The sequence below is a fragment of the Rhineura floridana genome, chromosome 7, assembly GCF_030035675.1.
Source record: "Rhineura floridana isolate rRhiFlo1 chromosome 7, rRhiFlo1.hap2, whole genome shotgun sequence".
Lineage (NCBI taxonomy): Eukaryota > Metazoa > Chordata > Lepidosauria > Squamata > Rhineuridae > Rhineura > Rhineura floridana.
Window position 1 is genome coordinate 12,431,007 of NC_084486.1, and position 24,052 is coordinate 12,455,058.

At 40.9% G+C, this 24,052-nt stretch overlaps 1 protein-coding gene across 7 annotated transcripts in view; it reads right to left on the reverse strand.

The window, feature by feature from the left end:
• Positions 1–3,770: 3,770 nt before the first annotated feature.
• The window catches only part of POLR3A (RNA polymerase III subunit A), a 65,757-nt gene continuing 45,475 nt past the window's right edge, over positions 3,771–24,052 (reverse strand). For all 7 annotated transcript variants that reach the window (XM_061634895.1, XM_061634898.1, XM_061634902.1 and 4 more), the window contains 10 exons: positions 21,862–21,948; positions 21,315–21,397; positions 16,955–17,125; positions 15,910–16,003; positions 15,707–15,799; positions 12,438–12,602; positions 10,682–10,846; positions 10,025–10,156; positions 6,853–6,985; positions 3,771–6,144 (listed from right to left, as the gene is read on the reverse strand). In XM_061634895.1, coding sequence (XP_061490879.1) covers positions 5,996–6,144; positions 6,853–6,985; positions 10,025–10,156; positions 10,682–10,846; positions 12,438–12,602; positions 15,707–15,799; positions 15,910–16,003; positions 16,955–17,125; positions 21,315–21,397; positions 21,862–21,948 — 1,272 coding nt within the window. In that variant the 3' untranslated portion in view covers positions 3,771–5,995. The remainder of the gene's footprint in view (positions 6,145–6,852; positions 6,986–10,024; positions 10,157–10,681; positions 10,847–12,437; positions 12,603–15,706; positions 15,800–15,909; positions 16,004–16,954; positions 17,126–21,314; positions 21,398–21,861; positions 21,949–24,052) is intronic.

Consider the following 24,052-nt stretch of genomic DNA (forward strand, 5'->3'; position numbering starts at 1 on the left):
CCTTTCCCAAAGCTGTGCTGCACCATCCTTTAAAAGGCAACAATGAGGCTCTACCACTTACTTCAGTAAGGAATTGTGAAGGTAAGGAGAAACTTGGGAGTCTGGCTGCCTTGCTACATCTACTAACATATTTAACAATATAGTAAGTAAAGTGGGGTAGGCAATGTGGTGGTACCCTCCAGGTGTTATGGGCAACATTTCCCACCAGCTCCAGCCAGCATTCTCAATGGTTAGGAATGGTGGGATTTATAATCCAAAACACCTGGAGAACTCCATCCTTAAATATATATATTCATATATATAAAACAGTATTTGTATGTTAGGAGCTGATGAAGGCGGAAGCTGAAATGTTTTGTTAATATAATAAAAACCTCTGTTTGGTTAATCACAATTACGTGTATACATACCGCTTTTCAACACAAAGGGTCCCAAAGTGGTAAAAATCATATAAAAACAAAATGTACAGGAATACAAAATAAGGCAGCAAAGTCACAGTATAGGAGGGCCAGAGAAGTCTTCCCATGCTAGAGGATTAAAGGGTGCTCTCTCCTACTCTATATCCCACACATTTAGGGGCAAGAAATAGTTTTTAAAAGCCAGCTTACCTCAACTAGAAGAATTCTCTCACACCTCCCCAATTCTAACTGCAAAGTGAAGAAATATACATGCAGTATGTAACATTTTTAAAGCAATTAAAATGTAATTTACAATAGCTGCCATAGCAAGTGCCCAAACATGCTTTCTAAGGAAGGACAGTCCCCTAAAATCTTAAGTAGATAAAAAGGTGGCCCTCACCCGTATGCCGGTCCAAGGGACTTTTGACAACAATGCACCCTAATTGCCTGCTTGTACCCTTCTTATAAGCTTGCCATTTCCACACGAGGTGGAAATAGAAAAGTGCTCCTTGGTCATCCAAACTGCTACAACTCAGGCTGTGAGCTACAGGCTAAGATGTAAAGGCCAAGTTCCCTGTAACTCTCACATTTTTGCTTTTGCGAAGACACTTTACTTTATGTTGTTTCCTGGTACAGAGGTGAAAAACAGCTTCTGCTGGGAGCTCCAACCATTGCATGCCCACTTCTCAATCAGATGTACTTTCAGCTGGCTACCCACGATGTAAATGAGAGCTAGTAGCATTGCCAGTGAGCAATGAGCTAGGAAGGCACGCTCTCTCAGGTAGAGGTTGGATGGGCCAGGGAATGTATTATTACAAAGCATGGTTTGATTTTTTCCTAACAGCATATATAGGAACAATAGTACTGGTTGCCAATATGTTTCCGGGCTAGATTCAAAGTGTTGGTATTAACCTATAAAGCCTTATACGGTGCGGGACCACGATACCTTGCGGAACGCCTCTTCCGATATGAACCGGCCCGTGCACTACGTTCTGCTACGAAGGCCCTCCTCCGGGTTCCAACTCACAGGGAGGCCCGGAGGGTGATGACAAGATCTAGGGCCTTCTCAGTGGTGGCCCCCGAACTATGGAACAGTCTCCCCGAAGAAGTACGCCTGGCGCCGACTCTGCTCTCCTTCCGGCGCCAGGTCAAAACCTTCCTATTCTCTGAAGCATTTTAAGTTACACTGATTTACTTTTTAAAATGTTTATTGTATTGGATTGATGATTGTATTTTAGTATTATTTTGTTATTCATTGTATTTTTATGCTATTTTATGTTCACCGCCCAGAGAGCTATTGCTAGTCGGGCGGTATATAAATTTAATAAATAAATAAATAAAAAATAAATAATTTGATTAGGACTTTTGCAGCACAATCCTATACATAGCTATTCAGAAGTTAAGTCCCAGTGAGTTAAATGGGGTTTACTGCCAGATATGTGGATCTAGGATTACAGCCCTAAAGCGGCTTTAAAGGGCATTTTTAGACAGGCTTTATAACCACATACCTAAAGAGATATGGTGTTAGAGGTTGGATGGGCCAGACGATCAGAAACTATTTCTCCTTCTAGTTCTTCTCTCAAACCTGGGGTTCTGGAGTGTCCTGGCAGCCTCTTACCAGCAAATATTGGTTAACAACAGGACTGAGTTTTGGACAAGGAGGCCACCTGGTGTGTATTCATGAGATCCGGATGGAAAAAGCATTGGGTCTTATTTTGGCTCAATTAATCCCAGAGCTTGGAAGTAACTAGTCACAAGCAACAAATTACTTGTAATTCATTACTTTTTTGAGTAACGAGTGGGTAATTCCTTTACAGTTTGAGTGTAATAGAACTAGGAGTAATTTTACTACTTTTGTGGAGTAATTGTAATGCTTCCAGAATTACTTTTGGGCATTACTTTGGGGGGGGGGAGCAGGGGAAGTCTTCTGCTCCTCTGATTTGTGGATGAAAATCATGTGCTTCAAACTGGGCTTCTGTGCAGTGTCGCTGTTTCCTCATGCTCTGTGGATGGGGAGGAGGCGGAGAGTGAGACTGGTGGAGTGGAGAAAACAATTGTTTTAAAAAATGGATAGTGGTGGTGAAGAATGGAGTGGAGGGAAAAAGGATCCGGAGGTCAAGAACATGGATAAAGGAGGGGAAGGAGGCAGCAGCAGAATGGAGATAAAGAACTGTGGAGGTGAAAGATGACAATCCCTGTGTGTGTGTGTGTTTGCACTTGGCACACAAAGTGGCCTCCACCACCCTCTCTGGCTACTGTGCTGCATTTGCAGTATTTTAACTTTTTTTGCATCTCAGGGGAAAATGTTTGCTTGAGTGAGTGTCCCTTAGTTGGTGGCAGGGCAGGGTCTGGGAGGTGGGTAAGCGAGAGACATTACGCTGGCAGGCTGAGTGGGGGGGTTGCACTTGGTTTGACATGCAAAGATCTGAGTAGTGGCCTCAGCCTCCCTCCCCACCACCCTTACCAGCGGAGAGACCACCATTGCTATTTTATGAATAAAAATAATTATTCTACTACCTCTGTATGTGTGTGTTTATTTTTAATGTTGTTTTAGGCTACTTAGATGTGCAGCAGCCAAGGCCAGCACCTTGTAGGTGGTTTTTTTTTAAAGTAACTGAAATGTAATTGCAATGATTACTTTGGAGAAAAAGTAATCAGTTTCAGAGCAATTGTAATGGTAACTACTACTTTTTTGGGCCATGTAACTGTAACTGTAATGTATTACTTTTTAAAAGTAATCTTCCAAGCTCTGGTTAATCCTATTTACTCAGAAGTAAGTCCTACTGTGTTCACTGACACTCTCTTGCATGTTTAGGATTATAGCCTAAGAGGCTGGAGTTTGCAAACTATTTGGAAAATGTGGGAGAATATACAAGACCAAACATCTTTCAAAGAGAAATAAAGAAACTGGGAACGCTTTATTGTCAGAATGAGGAGAAGGGAAGGAGTATTTTTTAGATGGATAATTAAGAGTTGTGTGAATTTATTGTTCAAGAGTGCTTCTTGGTTTATAGAATTCTGTGCAAATCCATTGTTTTTGCTGTGGGAAACAAGTCCTATTCCACCAAGCCCATCAAAATTGTTTCCTGTAAACCAGACTTATACTGAAAGGCAGATTATGTAGATTTCATCCCAATGACTTATGACTTAACATATATATTTATATTAATAGAGTACAGTACCTTGAGGTCATTCAAGTATAGGAAATTAGACATGAATCTAGTTATAGAAACACAACAGGATAGCCTTAAAGGTTTCTATTGCCTTTTTTTTCAGTGTGTGCTAGGCATGCATAAATGTTTAAATAGTTATGCTTTATTAAGGATATTTACAGCACAGTTTTAAATTGTATCAGTAAAAGAACCCAAGCATACATCTTGAAAAAACTTTTTATTTATATTTACAGTATAAGAAAACAAGGTTTTCCCATGCTACTTAAACTTTTGGAAGGGATTTTTTTGGAAAGCCTTTTTTAAGGTCTTGTATTAGTATCCCCAAAACTGAGATAGGATAGTGATAGGACATTCAGACTCGCTGCTAACTCAAAGATGAATCTGCAAACTGCCTTACTGGAAGCACAAACTGCAACGAACACACTGGCTCTTGCTCCCATCCGCCTAGCTTTTCAAATACAGACTAGTTTGCAATGAATTTAGAAATAACCCATCTCCTCCCACAAATTCATATTTTTAATACTCCAACTTCATGGTGCTCATAACAGCTCAGCACAGCGTTTACATTAGTTGCTACACTCAATTCCCTCTAGTGGTAGGAGATATTTAGCAGTTCATATTTAGATCTGTGTTGTCTTCTGGATTGGCTTCTACTCCTGACAATTTACTTTGGCTTTAGTTGGAAGCTTTTGTAGTGCTTTCTTCATCATAGTCTTCATCTTCAAAAGGGAATCCAGAAGCCATTCTGGCTGCATGCTATTTTTAGTTAGCAATATATATATATATATATATATATATTTTAAATCACCATCATGATTTTTCCAGATTATCTTGCTTTGTATTGAGAATTTGTTTCTTCATACATAGTGAAAAATAACTAAGCAATCTGCTGCATGTTATAATTTTTCTTAAATAAAGAATAATTAAACAAAAAATATCCAGAAGATTATCTTAGTTCCTACATCGGGGACAATGCTAACAAACCCAAAAAGAGTAACTGCGAAGTAGTTAAATGCTCTCCCTTTGATAAGCAAAGCAGTTCAGGACCAACATGAAAAGTATGAATCAATTGAACCCCAAAGGGTTAATTTAAACCAAAAGAAAAAAAGGGGGCATTGATTTCATATCCACACAGGTTTCCTTGTCATGCTATTTCCTATAAAAACTCTGAAGGGTTCCAAGCACATTCATTCATTTAAAATCTTTACTGTCAGTGTCTTAAGAAAATGAATTTAGTACCTTTCTTGGGAACAATCCAATCCAATCCACAAGGAATGTCTGCCGGTGTCCAACAGGGCCCACTGACACTATTTCCAGTCATTCCCATTTGCTCATTGTTAACATAACACTACCGTCAACCCTGACCTCAGTTAGGTTGGAGAAATATTCAGTGTCTGCTTGAATCTTAGCTGATAAGGTCATTGTCTGAACCCTTTTTTACTAATAAAATCAAATCCATATTACCCATGATCCCTAGCTACCCACCAAAAAATCCTTGCTGTAGGAGTATTTTTGGGCCTCCAAAGTGCTAATTACATTTCACCACTCAACTTAATGGGTGGAATTCAACATAGTGCTCAGGCAATCATTCCTTCAGTGCAAGGATTTCAGCTTGCACAATGGAACATTCTCTCCCTCTTCCCTCTCCCCCCCCCAAATCTGTTCAAAGGGTTAACCTGACCTTCTGGAATAGATTTGGAAAGGGTGCAGGCCATATGCAGGGGGAGGAGGGGGAAGTCCCATTGCACAAGTGGAAATCCTTGCACTGATGAGACAAATGAGTAGTATATCCCTTGCTATCATAAAGGGCCAATTTGGATTTCCAGTTCTCTCCCTCTTTTTGTTTGAATAATTACTGTGATGAAATCCACATGGAACTGAATTGCATGAAGTAGTCCCGAAATATACATCATTCCTTGGCCCACTGTTTTTTTGGTAAACTGCATGGCAAACACTAAGAAGCCACCACATGGAGACAAAAATTTCTTGCCCAAGTACACGTAACAGAACAAGCAATGTATTGCATAAGCCAGCAGAAGGCAACCTCTCTTCTATCCTACATGGATCCAACAGCAAATTACTTTGGGCACTCTGATAGATGTTTATCACAGCTGGTAGAGGCAACAGAAATCTTTCCTATCACTATAGGTAATACTTCTGACGGAAATCCAAATAAAAATGTTAAGCACATTCCCTTTTATAGGGATTTGGGGTCTCACAATCTATGTAACAGCTTTTCAACACAGCAGGGAAAATAAAAGAGTTCTCTGTGGAATAAATACACAAAAGATAAACGCCTACAGCAGTGGTGGATCAGTTGTGCACATCATGATCTCTCACTTATCCAGCCTTCTAAACCTATTTAGAGAGGCATTCAGCTCCAGTTTAAAATATACCATCTACTTGCTGTTTGGTGTTCTCTAGCTACTATGTAGTAAGGGAAATATGAAAATCAGGGTTGTCAAAAATTAAGGGTCTTCTTGGGGGGGTTGCTTCCTTATCAGCTTTATGCAGTAGCTTGAAAAGTCCAGTTCCAATGTTCATTGGAATACCCATAATGATGCACTCAGAAACACCTAGCAAAGATGAAGAAAAAACCATTAAAGCCTCACATTTCCATACAAAGCACCTGTGTATTATGGTCCTAAACATGCAGAGGACTGGCTGTTGAAGAGATTACCCACAGTAATAATGTACTGCAATTTTACAGACTAGAGCAGTTAGCATCTGCAAGCCAACTCCACTATGACAAGATCATGCAAAAAAACAAAGTTCTTTATGACTCCATCACAATTACAGAACACTATCCTTGTAAGCCATTCACCAAAACTCAAACGAGAGGACATTCTGAAATTATTGCCAAAACCTTAATGTCATTGCACATGAATCCACAAAGTTGACTTATTCTTGTTTAGATCATTAGTCCACCTATTCCAGTATTATGTCCTCTGATTACCAGTGGCTTTCTGGGTTCTCTGTCAATCACAACATTACAGTACAATCATAAAACCAATCAACATCTAGCAAGCATCAAAAGCTTCAGGGGGGAAAAGTCTGCTTTTGCTTCTTTGCCAAAAGAGGGAGGAGAACTCTGTCCTACCTGAGAGAGATCACGCCCTGCTACAGGCCAACAGCAAAAAAGCCCCTGCTCCATTTTCCCCACTTCACCTTGGGACTTACATTGATTTTGTGTGTGTTATGCACAGCCATGATTCAGTTAGACAGCGGTGCCTAGTGGCAAGCATTCATCTTAGTTCAGCTACAAGCTAACCCAGGAGACTCACCACAGACTGAATCCTTCTGTCCAAAGTATGCAGCATCAAAGAGGTGATCGGCCGTCTTCTCAAAAGAAGCAAGCATCAAAACACTCTCCTTCATTTTTGCCAAGCCAAAACGAGTAATCCCCAGAACTTCACCCTAGTTGAAGAAAAGGAAGACAGTGGAACTGATTTATGTTCAACAGAGGTTTGGACTCTATAGGAAGAAGGCATATCTATATGGATTGGGTTCCATTTCCTGTCCTAAAAGTTTACACTGATGTCTAAATAATACCTGATGAAGAAGGTTTGAAATGAACCGGCTTGCCCTCCTCCTTTGAAGTCTCGTATACAATAGCCAAAGTCTACTGAACTGTTATGCTCAGTTTCTTGCTATATTAGGCCACTGATGAAGACCTCATTGTCTGTTAAGTGCCAACTTCCCTTTTCCAGCCTGGTGGTCAATCAGGTGCCACCTGATTGTAGATGTATCATGCTTTCATGGACAGCAGTGGCTGATCCCTCTCAGTCCATAAGGCAAGGGGAAGGAGAGTATGGCAGAACAGTAGATGACAGACTAGCCTGCCTATACTCCCGTTTCTCTTGCAGGGAGAGGCAGAGAGGAAGGAAGCTGGGTAGAGGGTTGGTGGGGGCATATTGTGGACATTCCTGGAGGAGCATGTCCTAATAGTTCATACCTTCCTGACTGCCCTGGCAAAAAGGGGAAAATCTAAAGTAAAAGGCCTGTGGACAGCTCCCAAGCAAGGGCTCAGGAAGGCAGAGTCCAAACGACTGGGAGGGTCCTTCTTTTTTGGAAAGTCATCACTTTTTTTTGGCCCTGCCTTGTACTGGAAAAAGAACTAGCCTTCGCTGCCTGCACTTCTGCCCTCCATGCATGAAACAGGGAGAAGTTTCAAGCTTCCTTGTTGGGCTTACATCAGTACAGTTAACTGGATTCCCATCTTAAGGCCCTTTGCTACACAGCTGGCTAGGAAGGAACATAAGAACATAAGAAGAGCCTGCTGGATCAGGCCAGTGGCCCATCTAGTCCAGCATCCTGTTCTCACAGTGGCCAACCAGGTGCCTGGGGGAAGCCCGCAAGCAGGACCTGAGTGCAAGAACACTCTCCCCTCCTGAGGCTTCCAGCAACTGGTTTTCAGAAGCATACTACCTCTGACTAGGGTGGCACAGCACAGCCATCACGGCTAGTAGCCATTGATAGCCCTGTCCTCCGTGAATTTGTAACAAGTGCAGTATATCTACAAACTTAGGGTTATAGAGCTGGGATAGTAAGCCATTTGGCAACTCCCATTTTAGAAAAAGTAATCACTACCTACCAATTCAACAATTTCTTTGTATTAGTCCGGTGCTTCTTTTGAATTCTGATTGAAGTGCCCAAAGGTGAGGATGGGACTACCAGTACTGAGCCCAGAGCTTGGAAGTAATTAGAGTTTGGAAGGGTGAAGGGTGCTGGGAGGAGACTCTTATTCCCCTGAGAGAGCTCCAGTGGCCAGAGTGGTTTAACAGTCAGGTGCTCTGATTGAAGCTCTGTGAGGGGAACAGGGCATCTCCTAGCAACTCTCAGCACCCTTCACTAACTACACTTCCCAGGATTCTTTGGGAGAAGCCACATAAGAACATAAGAACATAAGAAGAGCCTGCTGGATCAGGCCAGTGGCCCATCTAGTCCAGCATCCTGTTCTCACAGTGGCCAACCAGGTGCTTGGGGGAAGCCCGCAAGCAGGACCCGAGTGCAAGAACACTCTCCCCTCCTGAGGCTTCCGGCAACTGGTTTTCAGAAGCATGCTGCCTCTGACTAGGGTGGCACAGCACAGCCATCATGGCTAGTAGCCATTGATAGCCCTGTCCTCCATGAATTTGTCTAATCTTCTTTTAAAGCCGTCCAAGCTGGTGGCCATTACTGCATCTTGTGGGAGCAAATTCCATAGTTTAACTATGCGCTGAGTAAAGAAGTACTTCCTTTTGTCTGTCCTGAATCTTCCAACATTCAGCTTCTTTGAATGTCCACGAGTTCTAGTATTATGAGAGAGGGAGAAGAACTTTTCTCTATCCACTTTCTCAATGCCATGCATAATTTTATACACTTCTATCATGTCTCCTCTGACCCGCCTTTTCTCTAAACTAAAAAGCCCCAAATGCTGCAACCTTTCCTCGTAAGGGAGTCGCTCCATCCCCTTGATCATTCTGGTTGCCCTCTTCTGAACCTTTTCCAACTCTATAATATCCTTTTTGAGATGAGGCGACCAGAACTGTACACAGTATTCCAAATGCGGCCGCACCATAGATTTATACAATGGCATTATGATATCGGCTGTTTTATTTTCAATACCTTTCCTAATTATCGCTAGCATGGAATTTGCCTTTTTCACAGCTGCCGCACACTGGGTCGACATTTTCATCGTGCTGTCCACTACAACCCCGAGGTCTCTCTCCTGGTCGGTCACCGCCAGTTCAGACCCCATGAGCGTATATGTGAAATTCAGATTTTTTGCTCCAATATGCATAATTTTACACTTGTTTATATTGAATTGCATTTGCCATTTTTCTGCCCATTCACTCAGTTTGGAGAGGTCTTTTTGGAGCTCTTCGCAATCCCTTTTTGTTTTAACAACCCTGAACAATTTAGTGTCGTCAGCAAACTTGGCCACTTCACTGCTCACTCCTAATTCTAGGTCAATAATGAACAAGTTGAAAAGTACAGGTCCCAATACCGATCCTTGAGGGACTCCACTTTCTACAGCCCTCCATTGGGAGAACTGTCCGTTTATTCCTACTCTCTGCTTTCTGCTTCTTAACCAATTTCTTATCCACAAGAGGACCTCTCCTCTTATTCCATGACTGCTAAGCTTCCTCAGAAGCCTTTGGTGAGGTACCTTGTCAAACGCTTTTTGAAAGTCTAAGTACACTATGTCCACTGGATCACCTCTATCTATATGCTTGTTGACACTCTCAAAGAATTCTAATAGGTTACTGAGACAGGACTTTCCCTTGCAGAAGCCATGCTGGCTCTGCTTCAGCAAGGCTTGTTCTTCTATGTGCTTAGTTAATCTAGCTTTAATAATACTTTCTACCAGTTTTCCAGGGACAGAAGTTAAGCTAACTGGCCTGTAATTTCCGGGATCCCCTCTGGATTCCTTTTTGAATATTGGCATTACATAAACCAATACAACAAACAAACCTTGTATGTCATCAGGTCAGACAGCAACATCACATGTCTCCGGTCAATGCTCATACCATGGTTTACCATAGTATACTGTATCTCATTGATAATGGTGGTCCGAGCAGCCTCAATGCCCAAGGTTTTCTCGACCTAGAAGATTAGGTTATGTGGTTTAGTAAAGTGGCAAAACATTTATTTCACTGACACATGGCATTATGATTTTGAATCAACTGTTTCCCCCAAACCCCAATCATTACCGTAGCTTTTGGCTTAAAAATTGCCTTGGCTTGCATCTGAACTGGTCTGTCTCCTTACAAGCAGTGGATTTCAGTGATAGCATTTTTCTTCCTTACAGCATTTATGTAATGCTTTCTGAGTATTCAGTAGCATTTTTCTTCCTTATAGCGTTTATGTAATGCTTTCTGAGAAGTGCTTCACTATATTTTCTTGTTGAGGTCCTTACAACAACCCCAATAAGGTAGGCAAGTATTATTAACTTTATATTGTTGATCTGTGGTGGCCAGAGTAATGTTGAGAGAAAATGACTTGCCTTAGACCACCTAGGGAGTTCACGGTAGAGGTGAAATTTGAACCAAGAACTTCCACAGGCTTAGCTTCATCACTTAACCACAACGCTACACCAGCTCGTATTAACAACACACTCTTGATGACTACCTCGTAAGTGTTGTTAGATGTAGTCCTTGTTCCTTTGACTCCATGTGTGGCCATGACAGCTCGCAGGTTGTCACCTTCTACCAGCAGTTTGTACTTCTCCTTCCCGCTCTGCTCATCAATATGAATGACAGCACGAGACACTTCTGGGATACCTTGCACAACCACCTTTATGTGTGAAAGAAAGACAATGTGCCTCTGATAAATGCTTCTTAAAGACAAAGTAAGGCCATTTCTTGCTATATACCAAAAAGCAAAGCAAAACCCTCCTCTTTGCCCTCCTTGTTCTTTCCTATAGATAAGTTTGATATCCTCTACACCAGATGTGACTCTCCAGATGTAGCTGGACTCCACCTCCCATCAGTCCCAAGCCAACATGGCCCAATGTTCAAGGATAATGGGAGCTGTAGCCCAGCAACATCTGGAGGGCCACAGGTTAAGCCAACCCTGCTGTACAGATTTGTTTGGGGAGTTCCCCAGATGTCAGTTGTGACTGTGAGATGGAAAGTAGTCAAAATAATCAAAGACAAGAAGCCCACATAATTAGAGCCTTCAATCTGCATGATTAAAACATGATTCCTAATCAGAACAAAGTTCAAAATATTATTCTTTGGGTATTTTCACTTGGTACATGTATTTTTGCATGCTGAAGAATATACAACTGGCACAAATCAGTCACAGAGATAATTACTGTGCAATACACTAAGAATATATCCTTCATCTCTGCACTCAGCTGATTTTGTCACATAGTTATTTGATTTCTTGTTGCAAAGGAAAGTGAATAATACAGCTTTTGTGGCATACTATTACTGAAATGCCAGGCTATTTTCAATGCAATTGTGGACAAATGCAATCAACTTCCTTCAAACTCCTCTTCCTCCTGGTTTCTCTCCCTCTTCCCCCAGTTACTGAAGTCCACCCCCCCTCTTCTTTTCCTTGGGCCCTTTGCCTTCCTCTGCTCATACTTTTCAAGTGTCCCCTTCTCCTATACACTGTCTTCCCCTCCTTACCCCATTCCTCCAGCTCCTGTCTCTCATCCTGCTGTACTCCCTTTCACTCAGCAACCCCAGCCCTGAGCTCCCTGTTCCTAAGCTTCCCTTTGTTGCTTAGCTTCTTTGTGTGACATCACCACTGAGCCAATTGATGCCAAAGGCTTCACTGGCAAAATTCAGTAAGTGTGCTCACTGTAATTAAGTGACCACAACCCATATCATCTAAAGCAAAATTCAAGCAAATCTGGGGGTTTGTCCCCAAGAGAACCATCCAAAAGAGTTTACGTAAAATTAGTTTTGATATCTTATATTGTTTTGATTGATTGATGGTATTTTATTATATTTTACTCTATATTTTTTGCTTTATTATGTGGTTCACAGCTTAGAGAGCTTTTCGGCTGAGAAGTGGTTTGGGTTTAATCTAATCTGTCAACGTGCACACACACATAAAATATAGATCATGGCATAAAATAGAACACATTCAAAAACAAGAGGGCAATATCCAGATCCACTTCTATAAACATGCAGAAATTTATTACGGACAAGATGCCCAATGTGCTTTCAAATTACAAACAGTTCTTCAGGGGAAAAACTTCAACCACAACAAGCCAAATGAACAGGAAGGATAAGAAATGATATGGGAATATTATTAAAGTGGTTCTCAGGAATTCAGTTTCTTTCAAAGTATTCAGTGAATACTTTGAATGCAGAGACTTGAGCAGTGTTATTTCCTGAAGTACCACACATGGAAGGTGGAGAATCCTTACTTTTGGTAGTTCTTCCTTCAGGGACTGCAAGACATAGTACATTGAACTTTTGCTATTCTCTCGGGGAGTAACGCACACAACAGCCTCACCATGAACAGCCACATCCCCAGGCTTCACTCTCAGCTTCGAGACACAAATAGAATACCGCACTGTCTCTGCATTAACCTGTGGTAAAAAAATGTCATTTTGCTATTTGCATAATTCTTTTGACATTAGGTCATTCTGCAGGTATACAATTTGTTACAAGGTATCCAAAATTCTAGTTTGGCAAAACACCTGCAAGGAATTATTTGATGGCCATCACAAGATGTTATTCTATTCAACCATGTGATGTTTGCCATTATCCAGGAGTCCCAGAAATATTTAAGTCTGAAACTTGGGACAATTGAGGGGAATGAGTGCTTAGGGCTCACGCTACCAAAGAATGAGGGACGCTTTGGCCATTGCATGGCAGCAGAAGTGACTCATGCACACTCTTCTTACATTTTCAACTTAATCTTGGAAATAATGACTCCCACATATTCCACCAGTCTCCTTGAGACAGGTGCATGGATTAGAGTCATTCTACGTATTGTGCAGAATTGAGGTGGTAGAATACTTCAGACTGCAGGTGGTTGTGTTGGGGTGTCATTTTAATTGGCCTCCCACAGATAAAAAGCTCCCAGAATGTAGTGAACTAAGAAGGGATTGCTCTAAACCTTTCTTCCTTAAATGCTACTGTATCATAAGCAGAGAGGTTTTTGAATGCTCTCCACATAAAAGTGGTACCCCTCCACCTACAATTAAAGATGTAGAGTCCATTTTACCAGTAAAGGACTTTACCATCTCATTCTGCTCCATATGTAGACCCAGCCTTACACAGGAAGATAACAGAAAACCAGAATTCTAATTTAATCTGGCTAACGCTGGTGAAAGCTAGTGTAGTACAGCAGATGCAGGAGACTTTGGTTTAAATCCCAGTCTAGCATTATTATTATTGATAATTTATTATCTGCCCTTCAACCTAACAACAACAATAATAATTTATCACCTGCCCTTCACCCTGAGGTGGGTCGGAACAGTTTAAAATATATATTCTTACAAACAATTTAAAACAACTTAAAATCACAAACACATAGAGTTCATTGGACCATCTTTGGCTAGCCACTACCTCTCAACCTAATCTACCTCCTTCCTTCAAAGGGCTATAGGGAGGGGGGAAAGAGTGAAACTGGTTTGCTGAACTGAACCCCCTAAAGAAAGGGTGGAATAAAATATAACAAACCTAACTTGCGACATGCACATACTTGCCTGCAGTCTGAAGTAGTACTATCCAGAAATCCTACCAGCTCATTCTGCATAATAGGTAGAATGGCTCTCAGAGTAGTTTTAAAGCTGGTGTAGGCCATTGGTTGCTGCTGAAAACATGTCAAATCCTTGCTCTTCCTGTAGTAATGTCTAGCTCCTCTGTTCCCAATTCTTTGGTATATTGCTCTATATACCTCCCTCCATAATGGAATGTGATCTTCAGAATATGCATCGTAGGGAGAGTGGGGTTACATGTTGTCTGGGCCGTGGACATGCTGCCAATAATGGTTCTCCTGAACAGAGTCCTCCTTCAACCTGCAGTAATATGTAAGAATACTTAACCATGTGACATAGGACCATTGTGATTTGCACTGTTGATGCATGCAGAAACTGACATGTCAGCAGTGTGTTACATGGTAAATATTGTTACTGCAAAGACAGGGGAGGACCTGCAATGGGAAACCCATTTTTTGCAGCATCCCATGTAGTGTGTAACCCAGCTTTAGGAAGCATGTTCTGAAGATCGCATTCCAGTCTGGAAAGGAGATGAAGACTGTATCATGATTTGCAACTGCTCACTGCCTGTTGTCTGGCTCAGACCAACTAGAAAAATGTAGTAGCAAGAGCAACCTAACAGTGGGGAAGAGAGAGGCGCTGAGACCATCTGGGCTCAGGGATTACAGCAGTGATGAATTTAGAGGCCCTCAAGGGAATCAAGATTGAGGTATCATTTGGGATTGAGAAAACATTCCTTTTATGTGGCCTAAAGAGATTACTGCAGTAGGAATTGCCTACTCAGAATTTCATCAGAATCTTTCTTACAATATTTGCACAGCAGTCACAAGTCAAGACTCAATTTGCTAGCTTGCATGGTCAGAATATTCATGTAGTGCAGACTGCTGTTGGGCTGTACCACTTTGGACTGCAAGCGTAAATAGTGTTTGAATGTTCCTGCATATGGAAACACCCAGGAATACTAGGGTTACAGAGTCTGGTGAAGCTGGGGATGGAAGACAAATTATTTGGTCTGTATTTTTAAATGAACGGACCTAATTCACACCTCCCAGACTAATATACAAATTGGAACATAATTATTCTTTGGATTTCACATTTCTCTGAATACAATACAGTTCTCATCTCAAGTTTTATATTGTTTTAAATGTTTAAATTGTGTTTTAAATTGTTTTTTAAAAGATGTATTTTAAATTGCATTTGTTTTTAGTTACTGTAAACTGCCCAGAGAGCTTTGGCTAATGCGGTATACAAGTATAATAAATAAATAAATAAATGAAAACATACCAAAGTGCATAAAAATGCATATTTTAGGATAAAATACATTTACAAATATTATGCTGTTAAAATATATATATATTTAAATACATATTCCGTGTACATATTTAAACATGAATTTAAACACCAATGTTCATATGGCCTCTTTATAAAATTGGAGATTACCATGAAAAAGGAACAATACAGATTTAGGGGTATAGCTTGGTCACACAGCATGCAAAAGGCCCCAGGTTCAATCCACAGGATTTCCAGGTAGACCTGGATAAGACTATTCTAAAACCCTGGAGAGCCACTCCCAGTGAGTGTAGGCAATACTTAGCTAGATGGACCAATAGTCTGACTCTGTATAAGGTAGCATCCTATGTTCCTATGAATAAACTCATATGAAAATGACACGGACTGGAAATAGACTGATCCATCCCTAAGTGTAGCCCTTCATTCTGTGCCAACTTTAAATCTGGGTACAGAGGCAAACCAGCAGAGAACATTAATTCTCACTGAAAATGTGCACAGATGCTACAAAACTGAGGTAATTCAATACTGAAAGTATCACTGGGTAAGAACTGGAATAAATTAAAATACTGCAGAAAAAGTCATGATAATTTTTATTGAAGCATGTACACTGTCTGGAGGCACACCTTTGGCAAACCAGTTTCTCAAACCAAGTATCAATGGAAACTGGGCACACTCACTTCCAGTCTCAGCAGTCTAATCCGTTCTAACGAAAGCTTGACAAGAATAAAACAGTCATCAGGAAGGAAAACTTCTTCAATGTACTCTGAAATCTGCAAGTCATAAGAGAAATTTGACAGTGCTCATTTTTATAGGCATTACAACAGAACATAATTTGAAATATTACATATTAAGCAACAATTAAGCAACAAGCATGGACTACCTCTCCTAGTAGCGTCTTCTCTATTCTTCCTTTAACCAAACGGGCAAAGTCTGGATCATCATCCGTGTCAAGATGGGCTGTGATTATTGGTGTACTTCACATAAACAGCAAAAACAGAGTTGTGAAAACCGTAACAACTTAGTACCTTTATAGACATATATAACTACACATTACTAATCATTATATTTTACCTATCACCGAAGAATCAAACATGGTACAAACATCCTGTTTTGTTCAAAATCTTTTTATTCAAAATTTGTTCACATGTTCAAAATCTAAAAAGCATATATAAATGGCATCTCTATAAGTATTTGTTCTGGTATTAACTCACAGTCTACTGAAATTTACAACTTTTCAGTAGGAAGTATCCAAAACAAATAGCTGTTAGGTTAGCCAGACTTGCCTGAACCTGGAAAGACATAGCACAAAACTTTTGTATGAATTAAGACTACTCTTATGAGCTGGAAGTCTTGACCGTTCACTTAACCTACTGATTTCATGAATCCACTTTGAGTCTATTAATTATAATGCAATCAGTTACTAAATTAATCTCCTTTTCTCTTCTCTTGCTCCCGATAGTGAATAGTACACAGTTTAAGTTCAATTATTTTTGCATTTCGATCAACAAGCTGGCCTAACAGGTATATTAGAAAAAAAGTCTCATTTTGTTGGCTCAAGAGTGCAACAACATATTAAACCTCGATAAATGAGACCATTAACTGCAATCCTAGACAAGGGATATCGTCCTAGAGCTTACTACCCACACAAAAGCAGAAATTGAGTTCCTATACTTGTTTCCTTCTCAGAAGAAATTACAACAAACATTTGTGTCATAAGCAAGAATTACTGGATAGAAAATATGTAGTTATCCTATTGTGAAAATTCTGGGAGATGAGACTAACCCACCTTTGGTCGTTTCTGTATATTAGAATGATCAGACTTTGACTCTAACTAGCACGCTGAAAGAGCAAGAGAGATCTCCACCCATTCCAGTCCAATTTGCCATTCAATGATGAAGCTGATAATAAAATTCTGGTTTGAGTACCTGATTGCTTTGGAGGCATTGATGATCTCTTTGATCCTTGGCACTCCTAGTGTGATGTTCATTGAGGCAACACCAGCAAAATGGAAAGTTTTCAGAGTCATCTGTGTGCCAGGCTCTCCAATGCTCTGAGCACACAGAGCTCCCACTGCAGAGCCAGGCTCCATCTGTGCCCTAGGTTGTAAAACCAAGGAAATATTTATATTTATTTAACATCTATCAGTCCACTCAGAGTTCATAGCCGAGCTTATCTCCAAGGATCAAGACGTGGACACTCTCTGCTGGATAAAACACCAAAGAGGTTCAGTATAGCACTATGGAATAAGAAAACCTGCTTCTTTTAATCCTGGTGAGGAACGAAAAGCTGTGTGAGGCCTAGGAGCTCTGACCACTGGAAATCTTTCTGCCACCTGTTTTTATTCTGAGAATTCATCAGACATCAGCAACACTGTCAACCATATATTACATAAGGGTCAAACATTATTTTAAAAAATGAAATCAGAGATGGTCAGGAAATACAACTCTGTTTCTAATACACACTTTACATTCCCCGCTGCTTCAGAACCACAAAGCCCTGAGTACAGCTGCCTGAAACTATTCCCTCATCAGCCTCACTGGACAGCAGATTACCAAAGTCATTCTCATTTTAACTGTTGCTGGAATTAAAATGACAGAGAAATAATCATGGCTATGAAATGCTTATATACAGGTATTGGTTATAGTTTAGTTTTCTCTGAATATTGTTAATTTTCTATTTTTTCAGCATGATGTGTTTCATACTGTCTATTATGAATGCTGCTGCATCATTTATACTGCAGGTCCAGGAAATCACAGAAGCCGCACTGGTGCACAGGGGGGTTCCAATATGCTCAGTCCTATTTCTCATCTATGCATACACAAGACACCATGAGGGGCCATAGTTTATTAACTACTTATAAGCACAAGTTGACTAACAACAGGCCTCATCTGGAATACTGCGTTCAGTTCTGGGCGCCTTATTTTAAGAAAGATATAGACAAGTTAGAGCGGGTTCAGAAGAGGGCGACGAGGATGATAGCCGGTATGGAGAACAAGTCTTATGAGGAAAGGTTGAAGGAACTTGGCATGCTCAGTCTGGTGAAGAGAAGGCTGAAGGGTGACATGATTGCACTCTTTAAGTACCTGAAGGGCTGTCACATAGAGCAGGGTACAGATTTGTTCTCTGCTGCCCCAGAGGGTAGGACTAGGTCTAATGGTTTTAAGATGCAGGAGCGTAGATTCAGACTGGATATTAGAAGGAACTTCTTGACAGTAAGGGCAGTTCGGCAATGGAACTGACTGCCTAGGCAGGTGGTGGGATCCCCTTCGCTGGATGTCTTCAAGCAGAGGCTGGACAGCTGTCTGCGGGAGATGCTCTAGCTGTGGATTTCCTGCTGTGAGCAGAGGGTTGGACTCGATGGCCTACAAGGCCCCTTCCAACTCTATGATTCTATGATTCTAACAGAAATATAAAATACAAACAGATCAAAGCAGGATAGCAGTCCCTCCTTTTCCTGCCAAGTGGTTAGCTGTTGATAGAGGACTGGGGGGCAGCTGGGCCATGCAGGCTAGTGGAAAGAGCCTCATACACTCTCTCCCCTTTCCTTTGGGTAAGCCGCAGAGTGGCTGTTGATCCCAAGGGGGAAGGGGAAACAGATTGATGGGAAGGGCCTTGCTCCCTTCTGCAAAGCTGCAAAAACACTAAGCCTTGGGTCACAGGGATCTTTGCTCTCCCTAAAGGATCCTTGCACTCATCCATATGTATGTGTGGAAGAAAACAGGGCTCCACTGAACCTATAGAAATACTTTGTACATAGGTGGAGTGCACAAAGTGGTCTGATCTATCTCTGCATATTTTGTATATCTGATGTATTGTGGCAGTTGCTATGACTAACGTAAATAAAGACTATTATATATGTTATCAGAAAGTTGTTTACATTTATGAATGGGGTCTAGTAGGCAAAAAAATTGTAACGCTGGCCAACAATGAGGTTATGGGTGTAAGAGATGACAACACAAAGTATTACATTTGTAAGCTGGAAAGACCCCTTCCCTCCACTCCCCATGCTTCTTTTCCATTAAAATGACATACCAGGGTCTCCTATATAATTACCCTATTCTGAAATGCCTTCAAAGGCTGCCCAAGATATAGTAGAATCCTTCAACCCTATAATAAAATCTATCAACCATTTGAGGGCAAATGATAACAATACAGAGAAAGTGAATGATTTCAGTGTCTGGGCTACATGCCACAAGGCATTAAAAGGTGCCCTTTATTATATTAATGTGGGTTAATTTGATAGATGAGATTCAGCTGGTGCCCTTGCCAAGGGCACTGGAGTAGCCCTAATGCAAATACCAAAATGAATATTATATTTCTCACCACTGTCATTTTCTTGCGCACAGGCTAAGTGATCTCAGCCAAGAAGGGCAATCTCAAACAATTATTTTAAATCCATTTGTTAACCATCCTCAGAAAGCAGGGCAAAGCTAAAGCTCCAAGATGCAAAGCGTCATAGCAACAATATGCTTAACAAGAGATAGAAGATCAGGGGACAGCTGCCACCCTCAGTTAAACCCGAGTGAAACAATCCCACAGTGTATTATGGACCTTCTCTACATAAGGCAAATCAACTCACAGAGCAGTAACAGCCTCAAGACTAGTACTGTCCTCTTCCAGGATAAAAAAAAGGTTCAGTCTCCCAAAAATCAATGTCGGATTCAGGATAAATGCAATTCCAAGGTAACTTCCTCTCCATCAATGTTGAGACAGAACATTTAAGAAGGGGGTGGTGGGAGGAGAAATCAACCTACCCCAAAATACCCATTCCACATGAGGGCTGGGAGGGAAACTGTCTTCCTCAATAATCATGACTGTGGCGATTTTACACAGAAGTATTCATTCATTCACAATTCAGTGTTTTTAAATCATCACCATCAGTAGTCTTGGCAGAGGATGCCAGTACTGAAAGTGATCATTATAGTTTTTCTAGACAGTAGGATCTACAAAGAAGCAAGCTGGGATTCTGATCCTATTCTCATTGGGAAGCAAACAGAACACAAGCAATTCTGAACTCTAATATAGCTACAGAATATTGTTAGTGGTGAATAAAGCAATTTGTATGCCCCACTTTTCCTCCAGGGAGTTCAAAGAGATGTTAAATGGGCATTTCCAGGCAGTCTTCAATCTAGACATTGACCAGACCCAGACTGCTTAGTTTCAGCAAGGTTGTTGCATCCTGTCGCCCAGAATGTGTCACTTTCCTGCTGCTCCTTCTATACTGACTACATTTTCATATGCTTTTTGTGCTGCTACTACTTATGACAATTGCTTTTATGCTCTTATGGACTGTAAACTAGTATATACATTTAAAACAAGCATCATTATATATCTCATATTACCATACCTAAATGATGAAGAAACTACACACACACATTACTTAAACTTCATGGTTTATTTAGTGGAATTCATTATTAGTTAATACAGTAGCATAAGATCATAAGAGCCTTGCTGGATCAGGCCAATGGCCCTTCTAGTCCAGCATCCCGTTCTCACAGTGGCCAACCAGGTGCCTACGGGAAGCCCACAAGTAGGACCTTCCATAGTTGAAGAACTTGGGGCCCAGCATAATTTCAGAGCTCCTTTCGTTTTGTCCATTCATTGAAATTTGGATCCTTCTGAGTTTGCTACATCCTGCTAGAAGGTAATTAGCACTTTAAAAGGCATGGCTTTTGAAAAACTGAGGTTGTCCAGATATTCCTGGACTCCAAGTTCCATCGGCATGGCCAATGGTTAGGGATAAATGTAATCTCCAATGTAATATAATTTTTTTAAAAATTAAATATCACTCAGGAAATGTCCTGTTATACAACACCCTTAGATCCAGTAGTAGCGATACTGGGAAATCATAGATTATTCATAGTTTGCTCGATTACAACTAAAATGAGTGCTTCTTACTACCAGGAAAATCATATGTACTAAAAATTACTGGCTTTTTAGTTTTTTGGAAACACCAAATGTTCATGAAGTTATAGCATGTAAGAGGGAATGTAAACAATTTTATGATACATTTGAGGGAAACTGACATTGCTGTATTGCATGAATCGTATAAGAATGCAGAACCATGGCAACTTTTCTTTTTGATCTAATTGTAATGATATTGAGACAAACATCTGAGGGGGAAAGTAAACTTTGGCTAAAAGTTGCTTTCCGCTTCAGACTTTTCCCAGACTATCTGGGAAAGAGGAATACTTTCTATCATTTTCTCAACTAGTTATAATCGGATTTCGCTAAATCAATTCAAAATATATTCACTTCCACTTAGAGAAAAGAAAAGTGTCATACCTCATATACTTCTCTCTACAGGTCTCTAGAAACGTCTCCAGCTGGGTTGGTGTAATCCGGTCCAATTGGTATAAAACATATGGCTAAAGGGATAAAAAGCCAGAACTGTTAGGAATTCAGTTCAATAGACCAGGCATGCATTATGCACGTCCCTAGTGCACATTATGCACATACAGAAAAAACTACAGCGCTGCTTACTTCTACTCCTCCCTTCTCCACAGTAACCCAGATAGTAAATTGCTGAATATGTTTAAGCTGCAACTATTCTACAGTAAAAACAACCAGATTCACTGGGAGGTTAAAACATTACATTTTTTTAGAATAAAAGGAAAATACTGTGTTCCGTTTCCAAACCTCCCTGCTTCAGGAGTTGGTGTAGGACAGGTTGCTGAAATCAATAAATACAATGTACAGCACCATGAAATGACAGCAAAAAGTTCTGCTAGGCATCCTTGGTAAAAGTGTGCTACACAAAGACAAAAAGGAAGTCCCTATTTTCATCTGTTAAAGGGCATGCAATTAGTAGATAATCCATAAACAAGATTACCTCTGTTGTGCCATTGTCATTAATGCCATACTTGTCCCTTGTTTTCTTTATCTTTTCAGACATATTTTTGATGAATTTTTTAATTTCCTGCAACAACAAAAACACGTATTTTAGGGCTGTGCCTGATGTTCTGTAGTTTTATATACTTTTAGCTTTCACATCTGGCAGTATTTTACATTAGAAAAAAGTAGTAAAGCATAAAAACGTTCTCACAAAAAATGCTTTTCATGCCACAATAGCACACTTCAAATTGCTTTTGGGGAGATGTTGAAATAACTACCTGCTAAGAAGAAATAAAGTCACTACAGGTGTTCTCCCCACTAGATTCTTGGGGATTTTATATACACTTCACAAAGCTAGGGAGGGTGGGTCGGGGAGAGAGAAGAGGGAGGGGATTCTAGAGTATTTCTCTCTAACACTGAGAGACCTGGGGACATGTACTAACAGAACACAAGAAGAGGTGCACAAGATTTAATGAGATTATGGGAAGCAACCTGGAGGGAGTGAGAGATAAGAAGGCAGGAGGGGGGGACTCCCTGTCTAATAACTCAATAAACCTGCCAGGACCCTGAGATTATCATGTGCAGGCCTTCTCTGAGGGAGGTCTGGAGGATGGCGATGAGAGAGCGGGTATTTTCTGCAGTACCTTCCTGTCTATTGAATGCTCTCCCTAGGAAGGCCTGCCTAGTGCTAACTTTGTCATCTTTTCTGCACCAGCCAAATAAGTTTTGTCTTCCTGGGTAGTTGGGCAGCACTGACAACTGGATGTTTTTATACTGATTATGTTTTTTTAATAGCTTTATGCATTTTCTACGAGAGCCAGTGTGGTGTAGTGGTTAAGGTGTTGGACTACGACCGGGGAGACCAGGGTTCAAATCCCCACATAGCCATGTAGCTCACTGGGTGACCTTGGGCCAGTCACTGCTTCTCAGCCCCATGAAAATCGTATTCCTCGGGTTGCCATAAGTTGGAATTGACTTGAAGGCAGTACATTTACATTTACATGCATTTTCTACTGTATCATTTTATTTTATTCTTGTAAAATGCTTTGGGGCTATCTGTTGTGGGAAGCGATTCATAAATTCAACAAACTAGAATCATCCAATAAATTGACTAACAAGTCGATTCAGGAGAGACAATTAATGTATTGCATTCTCTGCCACAGGATGAATAACAGCTGCTAACTAAAATAGGTTTGAAAGGAGAGTAGTCAAATTAATAGTGTCTATCAATGGCTATTGGTCAACCTTTAGGTTCAGAGGTGGTATGTCCTTGAATAACTGAGAAGGAGGAGGAACAACAGGAGAGGGCTATTCCTGTCATGACCTGCTGGTGAACTTCCTAAAGACATTGGGTTATTCACAGTGGGAAGCAGTACACTGGACTAGGTGGACCTTCAGTCTGAAACTCGTGCTTTTATCGCCTGTCAAGAACGCCTGAATTCTAAAATGCCTAAGAGGCAAAGAATTGTGGGGATTTCATTTTGTCTGAAATGGGGCCTCTGTGGAAGTGATGGCTTGCCATTTTTTTACAGCTGAAGCGCGTTAATTAGGCCCAAGCAAGAACACCTGCTTATCAGTGGAGCCTGGTACATCCAAGGTCATAGACATGGGAAGGTATGGGGAGCACGTGACAGTTGGGTGCAAAAACTCCAGAAGCATTTCATCCTCGGAGAGCCCCCTGATTGGCTGATTAATTCCTGGCCATTGCTAGGCCTCTTCCCATAAGTATAGGATTAAACATCTTAGCCTTTTTACCCCTGGGTTCCATCATGCCTATTAGCGTTTACTTGTGTGGGGTTCCGCTTTCCATTTGCTATCCAGACTGCACATTTCTGGGGAGATGTGGAATCATGAGATTATACAACTGACTACCTCCTTGTAAGCATAGACTAGGCTAGACAGTTTTATTGTCTGCGACTGTAACTCTCTGTATTTTCACCTGGCCCTCCAGCGTGTGGGTTTTAAGGAACAATTGTGCTGCTATTTTTGTGCACTTATATCTCATTCAATAAAGCTACTTCTTATTTGAGTTTCTTAGTTCCTGGCTATGATCTGAAGGCACATAAGACCAGCACCCTGCTGAAGCTAAGCAGGGTTACGTCTGGTCAGTGCCTGGACGGGAGACTGCCTGGGAACCATATGTAAGGCCGCCTTGGGTTTCTATGATGAAAGGAAAGGTGGGGTATAAA